Source organism: Trachurus japonicus, chromosome 5, assembly GCF_045865225.1.
Source record: "Trachurus japonicus isolate A0001 chromosome 5, Traja_1.0".
NCBI lineage: Eukaryota > Metazoa > Chordata > Actinopteri > Carangiformes > Carangidae > Trachurus > Trachurus japonicus.
In genome coordinates this window covers 13,322,303-13,337,600 of record NC_140911.1, presented here as the reverse complement: position 1 = coordinate 13,337,600, position 15,298 = coordinate 13,322,303, and the positions used below count along the sequence as shown (strand labels likewise).

The window sequence follows — 15,298 nt, the reverse complement described above, 5'->3', positions numbered from 1 at the left end:
AGCGTGTGTAGTTTGTGATTTTGTACACTTAATATTTGTAACAATTTATATTTCATTTTACATTATCATTATTATTTTTATCATTATTATCATCATTATTGTTATTATTATTATTATTATTATTATTATTATTATTATTATGGGAAAAGGCTGTGAGTGTGCTGCCTCTGTGTTTTGCAGAAAGAATAAATGTTCTCCACCTCAGAGATTTCAATCAACCTGAATGGGTAATATGGAATTAGTCTTCCCAGTCTTGTCGGCGACTAATTATGTTCACACTTCACTTAAGTACAATAGCTCCCGTGAAATCCTCATTTTGGTGACATTTCCATGCAGGAGATCACAGTCAGGATGGGAAGTCGTTTCCTTGCGCCACTGCAGGCCAAGGTAAAACAACAGCATCAAACGGACTAGACTCTGTGATTTCTCTAGGGCTTGTTATTTCTTTTTTACTTCTCCATTCCATTTGATGCCCCTACAAAACAAGATGACCCCAGGGAGCACAAATGAAAATTTGATAATTCTCTTCTTTTTTTTAAGCTTTTCTTTTTTTTCTTCTTCTTCTTTTTTTCCCCCCCTCTCAGCCATCCTGTACCTTTGCGGCCAGTGAAACGTCTGTGCCGGTCTCACTGATATTCACCTCCTTGTCCCTCATTTCTGTTCCTCTTAATTGCCTCAGTGCAGGGAAAGGAGCTATCTTACAGCCCTGTTCACCCCTACTCCTTTTCACCAGGCTTTGACCTCTGGCTGTGATAGAAGCGGGTGGGGGGTGGGGGTGTCGGGTGCTCGGGGAGCGTCTTCATTAACTGAATCAGTAACTCTCAATGTTTTCAGATGTGTGGTTTGTGCTCCTTCATTAGATTTTCATACATTGAGTCGTATGCGCTCGAAAGGTAGCTGTCGGTGTCCTTACTGACAAATGCATGCTGTACTGTGTGTGTGTTGAAGCTGTGCATTGTGATATGAAATGACTGAGCCTTAATCTTCAGAAAAATGAATATTTAGACAAATTTTCTGTAATTATTTTAAATAGGAAAAACATGTTAATTTATTTTTTATAAACATTTATACTCAATGGCAGTTATATATTTATAGTTTCATACTGAACAAACAGAGGAGGCATGTGATTATTCTCTGTATGGAAAATATACAGTGTGTTATAGGCTGCACATGTGCCTATGTGCTTGTGACAGTTAACATGCCACAGTTTAGATTTGTGTGTGCTTGTGTGTCTTTGTCGTGTGTGTGTGTGTGTGTGTGTGTGTGTGTGTGTTTGGCCAGCAGGCCTGTGCTGGTACAGTATATTGCCTGCAGTCACTCTGCAGCTGTGTGAGAATGTTCCAGGTTTGAATGTTTATGTATGGGAGGCACCTGGAGAGCACCACACCTTTGTGAAATTCATAAACATCAGCTATTTCTGGCATCCTCAGAATGTCCTCTTTTTCACACCCTCATATTGGTGGAGTAGATTAGAGCTGGGCTCAGTGGATCCCTCCAGTTATTAGCCCAGTACGAGCCTTCTTTTAGACTATCTTTAGATGGTGATATATTTTTGTGGATCATCTGGAGTCATGATGTTATCCAAGAGATAAGGGAGTGCACCATATGGGAGTGCTCTAAATGGCGACTGGCGTCCTGTGTTTGCGTTAAATGGGCATGATACAGAGGCCAGGGCAATATTTTTCAGTTAAAGTGCTCCCTCCCGCCCTTCCTCTCAATAGGACCCAGTCTTAGGCAGATTTTCACTCCTTCAGCACAGGATTAAATGGTAGTAGTTACATTGATCAATAGGTTAAGAAGCATACAATCCCTCTTGCTGCTAATGACCTCAGTAGTAATGGGTAATAAAATGGGGGTCTGTAATAGCCTCTTGCTGGGGCTGAGCACAGAGGAAGCTGCTCGAGCTGTAGTTACTGTGAGCCAGACGCTTGTGACAAGGCGAAGTGTGAAACCATGATGAGATACACACCTCAGGTGTAAAGAATTAAGACAGTTAAATTGAGTAAAATCTCAGTGTAATTTGTGAAGCAATTGGCAGCTATTGAGAGCTGGTTAAGTGTGTAAACCCCTCTGTGTTAACTTGAAGTTTGCTTTCCCTCCTTTTCACATCACACTCTGTATAATACGGTATGACAAAATGATTATACTTTTGAAAATATGACTAAATTTACAGTTTTAACACGGTAGTAAAAAATAGAGCATGACAAATATGGAGTAGATTTTTAATGCATGTAGTTAAAGTAAATCTAAAAAAAAAGAGAGAGAGAGAGGAGGAGGGGGCATTATTATTTATTCTTGGTGCGCGTGGGGGGTAAATGTCATATTTAGACGGGAACTATATATCATATCACGTATGGCGTTTGCATGTGTGACACTTGCATACAGCAGGACAGGACTGCTTGGTTGACCTTCAAAATAGTTAATCAAAATTAGCGATGCCCAGAAAAAAGGACTTCAGTGGATAATGACTGTGAAATTAGGAAATGGGAGGCCGGGGCTATTCAAATGACAGGACAAGTCATGTGCAAAAGTCAAGATGAACTGCATATTAAGACATAATACAGGGGGGAATTAATATTGCATTTTCTTCCCCGCGCCTCTATGCCTGGTGCTGAAAATGAGAAATGTGAAGTGTGTGTTAGTCCTGGGTGGGGCTGAGCCTCCTTCATTCTCTTGGGGCCAGAAGAACACAGCACAATGTAGTCTGGCACTGCTCAATAAAGTTAACGGAGAGCATCAAAGCTGGTCCGTCCTATTTGACATCACTGCCCTTTCCTCTGCATTAGCAGTACAAGCTGTTCATTATGGCAGTGCTTTGTTTTTCTTTTATGCTACAATGGGGAGAATGAATAAGGTAATATGCATGCATGGTGTGTGTGTCAAGTAAAGCCCCTTAGTTACCGGACGAGATTTTAAACAGCTAAATTACATTCAGAAATGCATGAAAAATTCAAAGGGGTGTCATTAGCTATAAGGCGGCCGCACAATTTGGGTAACCTTGGTGAAGACAGACTGTCACCCGTTATGTCCGCTCTATCAGCTGCTGACATCAGCCTGCGAGACAGAGCGCACACTCCCAACACACACTCAGGCACATACAGACTAATGTATATGTGCATGTACACAAAAGAACAATCTCCACAACATCTTGACAATTGCAAAGACGCAGCACTATCGAGTACATCTTAGTTGCTGTTTGTCATACAAACGTCCAGGGAAGGAGCTTTTAATTGTATTGCACATCATCGCAGTGAGTGGCAGCATCCAGACACACTCCGAGTCCCCTACGCCGCCGGAGCAATTAAGGCACCCTGACAACTGTGGGGGCTCTTTTCAGTGTCACAACAAATCACTTGTTTTGAGGAGTCATGCACTCACACCTTTCTACTGGGAGTTAGTTAGAGGCCTGCGTGTTCTTCAACGTGGCTCCTCCTCCAGGCACTCTATATCTCCACAATAATAGATCGCTGTTGACAGCGTCTCTAATGAAATGTTCTCACATGACATGTCGTGCGTGTGCGAACAGCGGCATTTTTGAGGCAATCTTTCACGTCCTCAGGTATGGCATATTTGCCACGTTGTGTAAATGGCAAGCTCTGAGAAGCGTCTCGGCAGAAACAGATCATATGACGTTGAAGGGTTTTTGTTTGTGTGTGTGTATGGGAGAGAGGGAAGGTCGGAGGATGGAGGTTAGGGTGGATGCAGCTGGCTGTTTACTCTACAGGCGTGATACACGCCCAGCTGTCCTTTAGCCCGCCTCAGTCTGGTTTGGTGTCATAATGGTTAGAGGCATCGATATGTTGTGTGTTTGTCGGAGGGCATGTGCAGTTTTTAACACATGAGGATGACACTTAAGATTAATTGTAGAATGCAGTCAAAAATAAGGACACACCAATGATGTATACCTGTATCTATACATATTATTATTACTGACTACTGAGATATATTTTATGCATTTTTTAACTACTATTATCTGCAACTTCTATATATTTAGCCCTTTAACCCACTCAGAGCTGTCTCTGTTGACTGGTGGGCAATGTTTTCTGACATCTATGTGCTTGCTGTGATTGTCTGTGCAGGTTCCAGTGTCAGTGGCTATGATGACACCTCAAGTGATAACTCCACAGCAGATGCAGCAGATCCTTCAGCAGCAAGTCCTGAGCCCTCAGCAGCTCCAGGTTCTTCTCCAGCAGCAACAGGCCCTCATGTTACAGCAGGTAATGTACAACCGGCACTCCAGTCATGAATCATTTCAGCAGACAGCGCATCACATCTTTCATATGGTGGATGTCTCTTTTTGGAGTGAAAACTCTTCTTATGTATACCGTTTCACAAAAGATAAATTCACTTTGAACTGCTACTCTTCCCCTTTTTTTTATCCTAAGCCTCAAAGATAACATTCCTCAAAGTATTGAAAATTCTCACAAAACCCACTGCTGAGTTTCTGTGACTGACAGACTTTGACTCACATGTCGCCATCGTGCTTTTTTTGCAGCAGCAACTCCAAGAGTTTTACAAAAAGCAGCAGGAACAGCTCCACCTCCAGCTCCTACAGCAGCAGCAGCAGCAGCAGCAGCAGCAGCAGCAACAACAGCAGCAGCAGCATGCAGGCAGCAAGCAGAGTAAAGAGGTAGGCTGACATCACTCCAACCGCCTGCCATTACCAAAGCCGTTGGCCAGACAGAGCATGGAAGGCATGTGTGTCCCCCCCCTCCCTCAACCCCATCTGCTTCCAGACTGTGGTTAAAGCAGAGAGGAGAGGGGGAGAATCAAGTGCACTCATGCTTCTGATTAGCATGTCAGACTTGCTGGATAAATGGTAACAACTGACTGATACTGTGCTAAGAATACGGTGTCTCCTTTTCTGGAAGCACCTCCACATTAAATGTATAACATTTTACAGAGCCTGAGCCTTAGTTCATTGTTCTAGATTTTTTTTTTTTTTCCAAGTAAACAAGTGTCCTGTGCAACAAAGAGATGACCGCTCCTGTGAGCCTCATGTAGGACATAATGAAAGGCAGAAGGGAGAAAGGCAGGAACACGGAGCATATAAATCTGAGAGGCTTTTCTCGGTAATTAACATGGAAATGGCAGAGGAAGAGAAGGCATGTAATTGTGAGATATCAGTGCAGAGAGCGCTCCCAGCTTTGTTGCCTGTGTTGAGTTTTTTTCTTCTCTTTTTTCTCTCCATCTTTCTCGCTCTCTCTCCTTTGCTCCCTCCAGTACAGCAGGGCTTGCTCATAGGCAGCAGCTTAATGCGTGTTAATGACTGGAGGATACAGGCATCACTGTGGACAAAGCAAATTATTATTGTGCGGTCAGAAGAAGTTCAAAGACAATCTGGGAATTTTTTTTTTTTTTTGCTGTTGTCCCCATTGAGTTCCATGTTTGGAGAGTGGAGGAAGCATAGAAAATTAAGCCCAGTGTTAAAAGCAGACACGCACACACATCTCCACGCATGCTCACACTTCGCACACGTCCGTGTGCTGTCGAAGCTCCCAACTTCAAAGTCGTAGCTCCCTAATTAATGAACTGCGGGCTTCAGTTTGGACAAGTTGTGGTGTGATGCTCCCATAAATCAACATGACAGCAGAGCTCCTCGGCCTCAGATAGGGCCTGTCACCAAGTCGCATCTGATGTAAACACTGGAGGAGCAAGGGAGAAAAGAAGGGGGGAGGGGGTGTGGGGGTTTTTGGTGGGGGTGAGGAGGTGCAATTGATCAGTTGAATGGAGCATGAGAATAAAAGAAAAAACAACTTTTGAAGCATATTATGTATGATCACAGGAAATAGATGCAGCCTCGAGAGGCTCTCCCCCTCCGCCGATGTTTTCTTTCTCTTCCCCATCGCTCTCTCTTTTTTCAGTCGCATTTCTAGCAGCCATCAAAAGACAGAATAAGAATTATGCAGTGACTCCCCTGTGGCTGCCAGACAATAACCCCCTGTTGTTGCTTTGTGCCTCTTTTATTTTAAAGACATCAAAATTTAGTTTTTCAAAGATCTTTAACTTTATATTTGAAGCTTGACAATAAAGGCCTGCCACTGCCACTCTTTATCATTTGTCAGGGACTGTATTTTTCTCTCCCTCGTGCCACTTCTTGTTAACCTCTTATTTGGTCTATTGGGTCTGGGGTTTTTAATGTGTCTGCCTGCTGGGAGCGCACAGGAGCTCCTGTCAGCTGATGGGACCAGAAAGAAAAAAGAAGACGTAGAGGGAGAAAGGAGTTAAATTCATTTGCAATACTTGATTTTTCTTTCTTCCCTTTTTCTTAAAAGCCACCCTCTGTTTATTTAGCATTTTGATAAAAGACATTGTTCCTTGTGAACTCCCACCTCTGTAGTGCTATTATCTTTGTCTCGGGCTGTCAGGGAGGAGCTGGAGAACAGAAAAAGCGCTGAGGGCATGAGAAACTTGTGCTGATGGAGGAGGGGAAAAAAAGAAGCAACCACCTTTCATAAACAGGACAGATCAGAGAAAGTCAGAGGCCAACTACATCCTGGATTTCACTGCAACCTCTAAAATTTCTATTGTGTCTTTCTATTCTTTCTCTATCTCACTTTCCCCTCTCTTATTTTGGGTCACACATGAGTCTGTGAATGAGTGTGGTTACTCCTCAATTATGACCCTCCCGCTTCCACTGTCAAAAGCGCCTTCTTCTCCTGACTGATCCAATGAGATGACCTCGCTTGCTGTAATAGACCCACGCTGCCCAGAGCTTTATTTTTAGTGAGCCAACACAGGAGCAGCAGGCAGGGTGTGGGGCAGCAGGGAGGGAGGGAGAGGGAGGGAGAGGAAGGCCGCTAGACCCTTTTGACAAGCCGAATGAGGGTGGGCAGGGGGGGTGGGGGCACATTTTATCTGGCTGTTTCAGTGGTTTCAGAGCCGCCAGCGAGTGACCTGACAGCCGCGTTGCACCGAGACCTTTTTTGTATGCACTCAATTGTGAGAAGTAAACAAAGTGGTGTATCCTGTGTTTGGTAACAGGGTGCGGTGCACAGCTTGGCAGCCCCGGCACTGCTTTTAGTGCCCCCTCCTCTCCACCCGCCCGCCAGCTTGACAACTGGCCTTGTATACTCATAAACAGGCCCAGTATCCTGTTGAGTCTCAGGCGTGCTTACTTTATCCTTATCTGTTGGAAAAGACAGAAGGTGTCCTGATAGATCTTGTTGTTTCATTCACAGCAATGAGACATCTCAGTGAGCCGACCGTGGATCTGTGGAGAGCCAGGATTGTTGAAAGGGTTAAAAGTCATCTCACTCTCTCCTCCGTGCCCTTGTTATCTAAATAGCATCTCTCATTTGTTTTGACTCATAGGAGATTGGGGATATTAGATAATTTCCTTCTATTTATTATTCTGACTCCGTCTGTCTTTTTCTCCTTTCCATTTTCTTCTGCACTCTCATATCACTTTTTCATCATATCAAAGTTCACACGTTTCACTTTTCAGAGCCAAAATCCCTCAAAACCCCCCCCTTCCCAAAAAAATCAGCAAAGGCACACCAGTATTTCATTAGACGTGTCTTGATGAAACAGCTGTAGCACAGTAAGATCAACAACGCAACTATCTCTCAGTCAGTCCACAGTGTGTGATTGAACACAGCCTGCTGTGCTGGTTGGGGGAAGAGTGTGTCCCTGAACGCAGCGCCATGCCTGGGAGAGTTGTGAGAGTTGCCAGGGTGGTTATTAAGCACTTTGATTTAGTCACACGTTGTTTGCTGAATTATGAATGGCTGTAATTAAATTCCTGTGGCTCTTATTATGAATGATTAACTATGTTGTTTCGTTGTTTGTCATTTGCCTCCCGACTCCTCATTAATTAAGAGAGAGAGAGATGTATAGTCCACCTGTCTTAAGTGGGCCCAGACAAACCCACACTAAAGGCAAAATTTATGAAAGTTCCACCGTGCTGTTTTGTGTGTTTGCATATGTGAAAGCCATTCAAGTTGTTTTCATGAATGAGGATGTTTATTTTTACAACCTGAACTATGAACTCTGTGGCCTTGCACTTCAAATGTTTTTTCCTCAAGAGCGCACAGCAGTATACAAACCTGACATTCATCCTACAGTTGTGCGACTGTACGCTCGCTGCCTGTGTGTTTGCTGATGGCGTGTTTCTCTCTCTTCTCGCCACCAGCAGCAGGTGTCAGCGCAGCAGTTGGCCTTCCAGCAGCAGCTCCTGCAGGTCCAGCAGGTCCAGCAGCAGCATCTGCTCAACCTTCAGAGGCAAGGGCTGCTCACCATCCAGCCCGGACAGACCGGCCTGCCACTGCACTCCCTCACTCAGGGTCAGTACCTCATGTCACATCTCCATACTCAGCTCCTCTCCAAGTATCTCCTGCCCATCAGTCCCACGACTGCTCAGTGAAACACAACGTGTCTGGGGGACGGTCCAACTGCTTTTTACTCCAGCATTTTAACACGTGCTTAAGTTTGCTTGTCAATGTAAACTCAAGATTTGGCACGCTGCCATGTAAATATCAGAGTCTAGGTTATAGACAAAAAACAATGGCGAGTTGGGTTATACTGATAAAGTTGTTTATTGATACGGTGAATGATCCTGGCCCTGATTTCTTTCATTTGTTATTATGAGTTTTATTGTAAGAGTTCTTCCCTGAACGCAGCTTGTGACTGTGTTTGTAGAATAATGTTAATTCAACTTACAAAGTTCAGTCTCAGCTGATCGTAGGACTTCAGATGGAATGGTGACGCTTCTTTCTGCCTTTCACTGTATTTTTTGATCGTCAAGAACATGAATGTAATTTCACAGACCTTTAATCTAATAAGAGAAACACTGGTTCTGATTTATGCTGGAACTAAAGGCAGCTTTACTCTAGTATACAAGGGGCTTTCAAAAACCCAAACCTGTCCTGAGATCATTTTGACTTTGACTTTTTTTTGGTCATTTTCAAATGCCTTTTTTTTTTTTTATCAACACTTTTGGCTTTGTGGCTTTTGGTGTTTCACTGAACGTTCAGAGTGGTTTAATCTGCCACTGTTCTTGCCCTGATATAATACCTGTACAAATTTGCTCCATTAAAGTTAACAATACACCACTGAAGTATGTAACCACATACTGTACATGGTGTCACTGAGAACACACCTTCACTAAACCCTCACTCAACACTCAACAAATGGCATCTTACTCCTCTAGTCTGGCAAGTCTACTATTGATTGGAGAAGGTTATGCTTATTATTATCATACCAGAGACAGTAAAAGTAAAGATAGTGTCTTTTTTTTTTTTTTGCATCCATGCTTTGTCCTTCAGCTCTCTGTCCTGTGTCTGTGATTGGCATCCTGGTGGCAGCCTCCTTCAGCCTGGAGGAAGACTGGATCTATTGTTCGCAAACTGCCAGTGAACTTGTCATTGTGAAACCGCCTGTTACTCGATACGCGGTCAATACTAGTTGTTTGGCCAGGAAGTTTATTTCTTTATTTATCCTTTTAATATTTTGTTAAGGAGTGGCACCCTCATGACAAAGACGTCGTCATAAGGGATTTAGAACATGACATTGACTATTCATTCCCAGCTAAGACAAACAGTTTTGAAATAACAAGATAAGGGCGATAAAACCGGGAGGGTTCAAGGGGGGGGGGGGGGGTTGGGTGCTTAGGTAATAGGCAAACACAAACAGGGTTTGTACAGTGGTGTTATTGTTTGGACTGGGTATGGAATCACTCATCCGCTCACAGACGATTGCCATGGGCACAGGCGTGGAGCGCTGCTGTGTTGTGAGTGTGCTTTGTGGAATTGCTCTGTGTCAGATGTCTGGCAAATACTCACACACCCCTTGAGTAAAGCATTATATGGGTGATATGGCTGGGCACTGTACTTTTGATGGATTTCACAACAGTCCCAGAACATCCTGTTTATACTGTGTCATCACACACCACATACCTCGAAGGCATCTCAAGAGAGTAGCTGTATTGAATTTGTGTCATTTTTTATCTTGTCAGCCTTTGATACACTTTTGATACACGGGTTATTCTCTTGTGCTAATTATTCACTTATTTGTTGTTATGTTATTATTATGCTACAATGCATCAATTAATTTCTCCTTAAACTGTATAAACAAATGGGGTAAAAACAAAAGTACAATAATTGGACATTGTTACAGTGCATTTCCAACGAGGTGCCACAGACAGACAGCGGAATTAAAGAGAACATTTTAGTTCAAAATGTATTTCTCAAAAAAATAAAACCTTACTTGTTCTGATGGGATAATGTTCACCCTCAACAAAGCATTCAAATTAACTCTACTCAAACACTCAACTCAACTGACAGGATAATTTGTCTGAGGTGTTGTTTCAGCATAAAAACGAGGAACTGAATCTACCCCACGTACAATTAGTTGATTGTTTCAGTTTGTTACAACCAGTCAAACCTGGTTAGTTTGCCCCTGCAATCTACTGATGGTTAACTCTGTGCCTCTGACAGCTGTTACAACACTTAGGCTAGTGCTTCAGGCCCTCAGTTTGTCTTCCTATTCTACACATTTTCTGCTTGACTGTTTGAAGTTATTGATGACCTTTCTGTTTTCCACATCACTAAACTCTTTCATGCATCAGCGGGCCAGGCCTATGGTGCTCAGATCTAATCTGCAATATTCAGCTAGCAGTTAGCACTGCGTCGGAAGTGATGAGTTGATCCGCTCTGGTTGGGTCTCAGTGATTATGGATTCAAACTTACGGGGCAGTAAATTGGCATGACTTTTTAACTGATGATTTTTATTTCTTTCATTTCAAAATGTAGATATCATTATAATTATTTTTAAAGGACAGTGTTATCACATGCAATTCACTGTATCTCCTTTTTTTTCCCCCACATGCTGGGACATTGAAACGAACAAAAGGTTTGAAGAGTAATTAAAGAAAAGAAGGTGTGCAGTCTGTATTTGTGCTTTGGGCACTATGATGCAGCTCACTTTCCTGCTTTGTGAAATTGTTGGCTGAGACAGATCAGTGTTATTTTTCTGCCAAAACGATGGACTGAAGGAATGCATTCATAAAAGCCTTTCAAAATTTGATAGCACTAATTAAGTATAAACTCGCAGATAGCCGTTTTGAGAGAAAACCAATTGTCGCATTATCTGGAGTATAATTTGTTTCTCTTGTCGTAAATTCTTTTGACATTAATGTTCAAAGTCTTGGAAGCGGCCAGACGGTATCTGTTATAAATTACAACAATGTGTTTGGGGAGGATATAACTCTCATAAATATAAATTTGATCCATCTTCCCCTCTCTCCCCCCTCCAACAAAAAGCCTGTCCTCTTGACCTGATAAGTGAGTCAGTGGTTGCTCAGGTGTGTGTATGTGTTTGCATGCTTATCTACATGTGTAGCTGCGTGTGTGTGTCATAGAGGTGGCCAGTGTTTGTGCACATCCTGGCAAAAATGACCCCTCACCCTCCGAGGTTGCTCTGCAAGGGATCGAGTTCTGGTAGCTGCGCAACATCATTTAAGCTGTCGAGGAGAGGCCAGTGGGACAGTGACAAGACAAATTTGTCGGTAATATGAAAGCAAAGAATGTGGCGAGCCATGAAGTGCTCACAGAACAGCAGCACATCAGGGACGGCGGCGGGTAATGCAGCTGACCTGTCAGTGATTGATACATCCAGCAGTGGGCTACTGGTAATAGTTCCTGCAGCATTAGGACAGGACATATTTCAGGCCTAAGGGGTGCACATCAGCAGGCCAGTGATTACGGCAACATAAACAGGGGTGCAGTAAAGGTCCCAGCCTGACGGAACAATAAACTAATAGCGATGTCACTGTCCCCCCATGGCACCGACACTGTGTGTGAGAAGTAACAGCTCGGTTTAAAGAGCCCAGAGCACTGGGGGCCATTTTTTATTTGGGGGATGATGGCCTGCAACTGATGTCATTATGAACCTTAAATCAACTTTCTGCTTGCTTGAACATGGTCACCTGGGTACAGGGGGACAAGGACAGAAAAAGGTTGAAGAGCTCGGCCTGTCTCGGTGCCAGAGCTACCTGCAGAGGTAAAATTGAGTTGGGAGGCCGGTGATCAATCAAGTGTCCCAACAACATACATTTTTTAAAGTGCTTGTCCGTATTTCCCAGTCGTAATGAGTGGAATAGTTGTGTTGAAAAATGGAAAGAGGAAAGATAAACCAATCCAGCATTTAAAGGATGGACAATCCCGGGGACCCAAGAAAGAGGATTTACAGATCAATGTCATTATGTGTCCCACAGTAATCAGATGGAGAGAAACTCAATGCGTTTTGTCAAAACACAAAATATAAAACCTGCTGAGACATCCGTGTAATGATGTTTTATTGTCATTTATGGGGATCGTGAGCTATAGCTGTTGTTGGGAGAGGTTGAGGTTAGGTGCTAGAAGAACAAGGGAAGAGGCAAACAGAGCAATAAAACTATGGACTAGATCCAGAAAGAGACAGCTTGGTCCCACTCCGTTAGCTCTCTCATCAGACCGGCCTATCCGCTGTGGTTTCATCTGAGTAAACAGTGGTGTCGGGGTCACCAGGACTGCTGGGTAATTGAGCCAGTGTGGGCCGCCCTGTCAAGCACATCGGCTAAAAATACATCGCCCACTGTCACCGGGCACCAAGTGGGGGGAAAATGATTGGTCCCGCTGTCGGAGCACAGGACACTCGCATCACCGGTGACCTTCCCCTCCCGAAACCAGCCATCGCTAGAAAAGAAACAGAAACAAAAAAATAAGAACTTTTTTTCCCTCCAAACTCTCCTTATAGCATCAAAACAACAATGGACCCTTTGATAACGCAACTGGAAATCAGCAAGCGTTGGATTAGCATGCTATAACACAGACCGCAATATTAAGCATGTTTAGCCTGTCATGAATGTGCACTTCGATTAGGGCACATCAAGGCATTGAAGAGAATAAGAGAGAATACAGGCAGGCAGAATAGAGCGAGTATGTTGAAATATTTGAATGAGGAAAGACGCTCCTTGGAACGTGGAAAGGTTATTGATTTGTCCTGCAATCATTTCCTGCTCTTTGATATGCAAACGATCTAGTGTGAATTTACAGCAATCCTATCAGACTCATTTCACAGTTCTTAGCCCCTGCGTCTCTCTGGAGTCCTCCGCCTCATTAGGCCAATGTTCTCTATTACCAGCATAATTAAAATCTTTAGTAGCTTATCAAATTAAAAATATTTTTGCTGATCGTATTGAGATCTTCACCTCGCAGTTATTTTCCACAACAGGAATAAATTAAGACTAAGCATTTTGCACACAATGTATTACAATCTGGTGCTTGAAAGGAGCACTTCTGGTATCTATAGAGCTGCTGATGAGAAACGGGGAGGGGAGGAGGATCCAGAGAATATAAACCCAAGTAGATAAGCATGTGCAAATCATCTTCCATTTGCCAGTTCTCATTTTGAGAATGGATTTAATTAATTGTAATGTTAAACGAGTGGTCTTGCCCATTTGCTCTGTGGTTAAATTCACCACATATCCAAGGGCCTCTTTCGCCATGCTTCAAACATGTGGCTTGTTTAAGCACGGATCTGAATACTCAATACAAATCCGCTCACATATTCGCCTTTTAGATCTCTCAGTACGCTATTAAAACCAGTAGGCCTTAGCCACGTGCCTTATGTTTTGACTGCAAATACAAACATCCACAGATTCCGCAACCAAGAGGCTTAATCTTATTTTACATATCAGCTTTATCCTCATTTGTGTCAAGTGAAGCAGACGTCTCCAGCGCAGTAACAGACACAACCATAGATGGACACACATATTGTGCGCCAACAAAGGTTCTCTTCTCTCAGACATGGAAAAATGGGGTGCGCAAACACAGCATTATCCTTCTTCATCCTGACTCTGGCCCTGGGTGTCGGGATTGCTGTCACTCATAGGCAGGGGAAAAGAAAAACACACATACACACACACACGCTCTGTGGCTGTGTCTCCAGTATACAGAAAAATGTCTTCTGTCTTCAAGGGATTTTTTTTCAAAGGGCTCTGTGAGCTGCAGTGTGCTTGACTTGTTAAATGAGGTTTAAGTCTTCTGTGTCAATTGGAGGCGGTGCAGAGCTTTAAGTATTTTGCACATTAATGCGCTTTTGAGAATATTACCCCAGGGTCCTGTTTCTCAAGAAGGCAGGGGTGGGATGTTTTCTAGTGTTGCCATTGTAAACTTTTTTGTTGTGTGTGTTCTGCACATCTCTGTTGTTGAGAGAAAATGATGGTGATTATTCAGATTTCATGCCTTGTCTGGATGTTAATTATTTACTCTGGGCATGAAATTTGCGTGAATGCCAGGGATTTGTGTATACAAATTACGCTTCAGATCACAGGGAAAATGGGAGGAAGAGAAGGAGGTGGTGGGGAGAGGTGGGGGGAGGCAAGAGCTCTCAGTGCATTACCCTGTAGTGGAATATTTTCTAATTAATACTCGGCTTTGTTTACAGACGCTTTGATTTAATTAAGTGATGAAGAAGAGAGTTGGATTAGCTGTTAATTGATTTAATTATCCAATTTGTTTGTCTCAGGCATGATTCCAGCAGAGCTGCAGCAACTGTGGAAGGAGGTGACAAACGCTCACGTGAAGGAGGAGCACAACAACAGCAGCAACAATGGCCACCGGGGCCTCGACCTGTCCTCCCCGGCACCGCCAAAGAACCCACTTCTCAACCAGCACGCCTCCACCAACGGGCAGTACATGAGTCACAAGAGAGAAGGGTGAGTCCCTCCGTCTGCAAGGACTTGAGTTATATTCACATTTCTCTTACATCTTATGGGTGCTCTAAAAACAAGAGCATAGGTCAGTGGAGACGAGCAATCTCAGACCAGATCACACCTTTGTACAGCAGCGGTTTTCCAAAGCTGCTCCTGTAACTTGTAATTAAAATGGAAAACCAGGCTTCACTGTCATCTAAAGCAAACAGATGTACCATATTCCCATTTTAAACAATTTACACATTTCTCACTGGGCCTCAGTTGATAGACACGTCCCCAAAGATTTGGTCAGATTACTATTAATTTATAGTTTATGCTGGCCTTAATGAAAATAACTCTTACAATCACTTTTCGATGCTGCTGGCTGCAGCTGCGGAGTTCATGGGAACACCTTGGAAGAACCACGCAGGGATTTGGAGAAATGTGCATACGATCGCCATACTATTAATGACTGGGTCAGGAGCGCTGACCCTCCTCCTGCTATTGTTTCAGTTGAAGTGCAGCTGTGACCCGAGTTGCATTTCCTTGAGAACATTTGTATTTACCAGCGTCTTTTTCAGAAATGAATAACATTTCCTTGTGTACTGGCAACTTGTTGACATG

General features: G+C 43.4%; 1 protein-coding gene across 32 annotated transcripts in view; it reads left to right on the top strand.

Moving 5' to 3' along the window:
• Positions 1–15,298, top strand: part of foxp1b (forkhead box P1b) — a 149,116-nt gene that overhangs the window by 108,109 nt on the left and 25,709 nt on the right. For 12 of the 32 annotated variants that reach the window (XR_015035839.1, XM_085776411.1, XM_085776409.1 and 9 more), the window contains 4 exons: positions 4,080–4,217; positions 4,496–4,630; positions 8,135–8,285; positions 14,509–14,698. Coding sequence is in view for 31 of the 32 variants with exons in the window: in XM_085776411.1 (XP_085632537.1) it covers positions 4,080–4,217; positions 4,496–4,630; positions 8,135–8,285; positions 14,509–14,698 (614 nt within the window). In the remaining variant the exon portion in view is untranslated. The remainder of the gene's footprint in view (positions 1–4,079; positions 4,218–4,495; positions 4,631–8,134; positions 8,286–14,508; positions 14,699–15,298) is intronic. The other 20 variants (XM_085776425.1, XM_085776415.1, XM_085776424.1 and 17 more) reach the window with 3 other exon arrangements.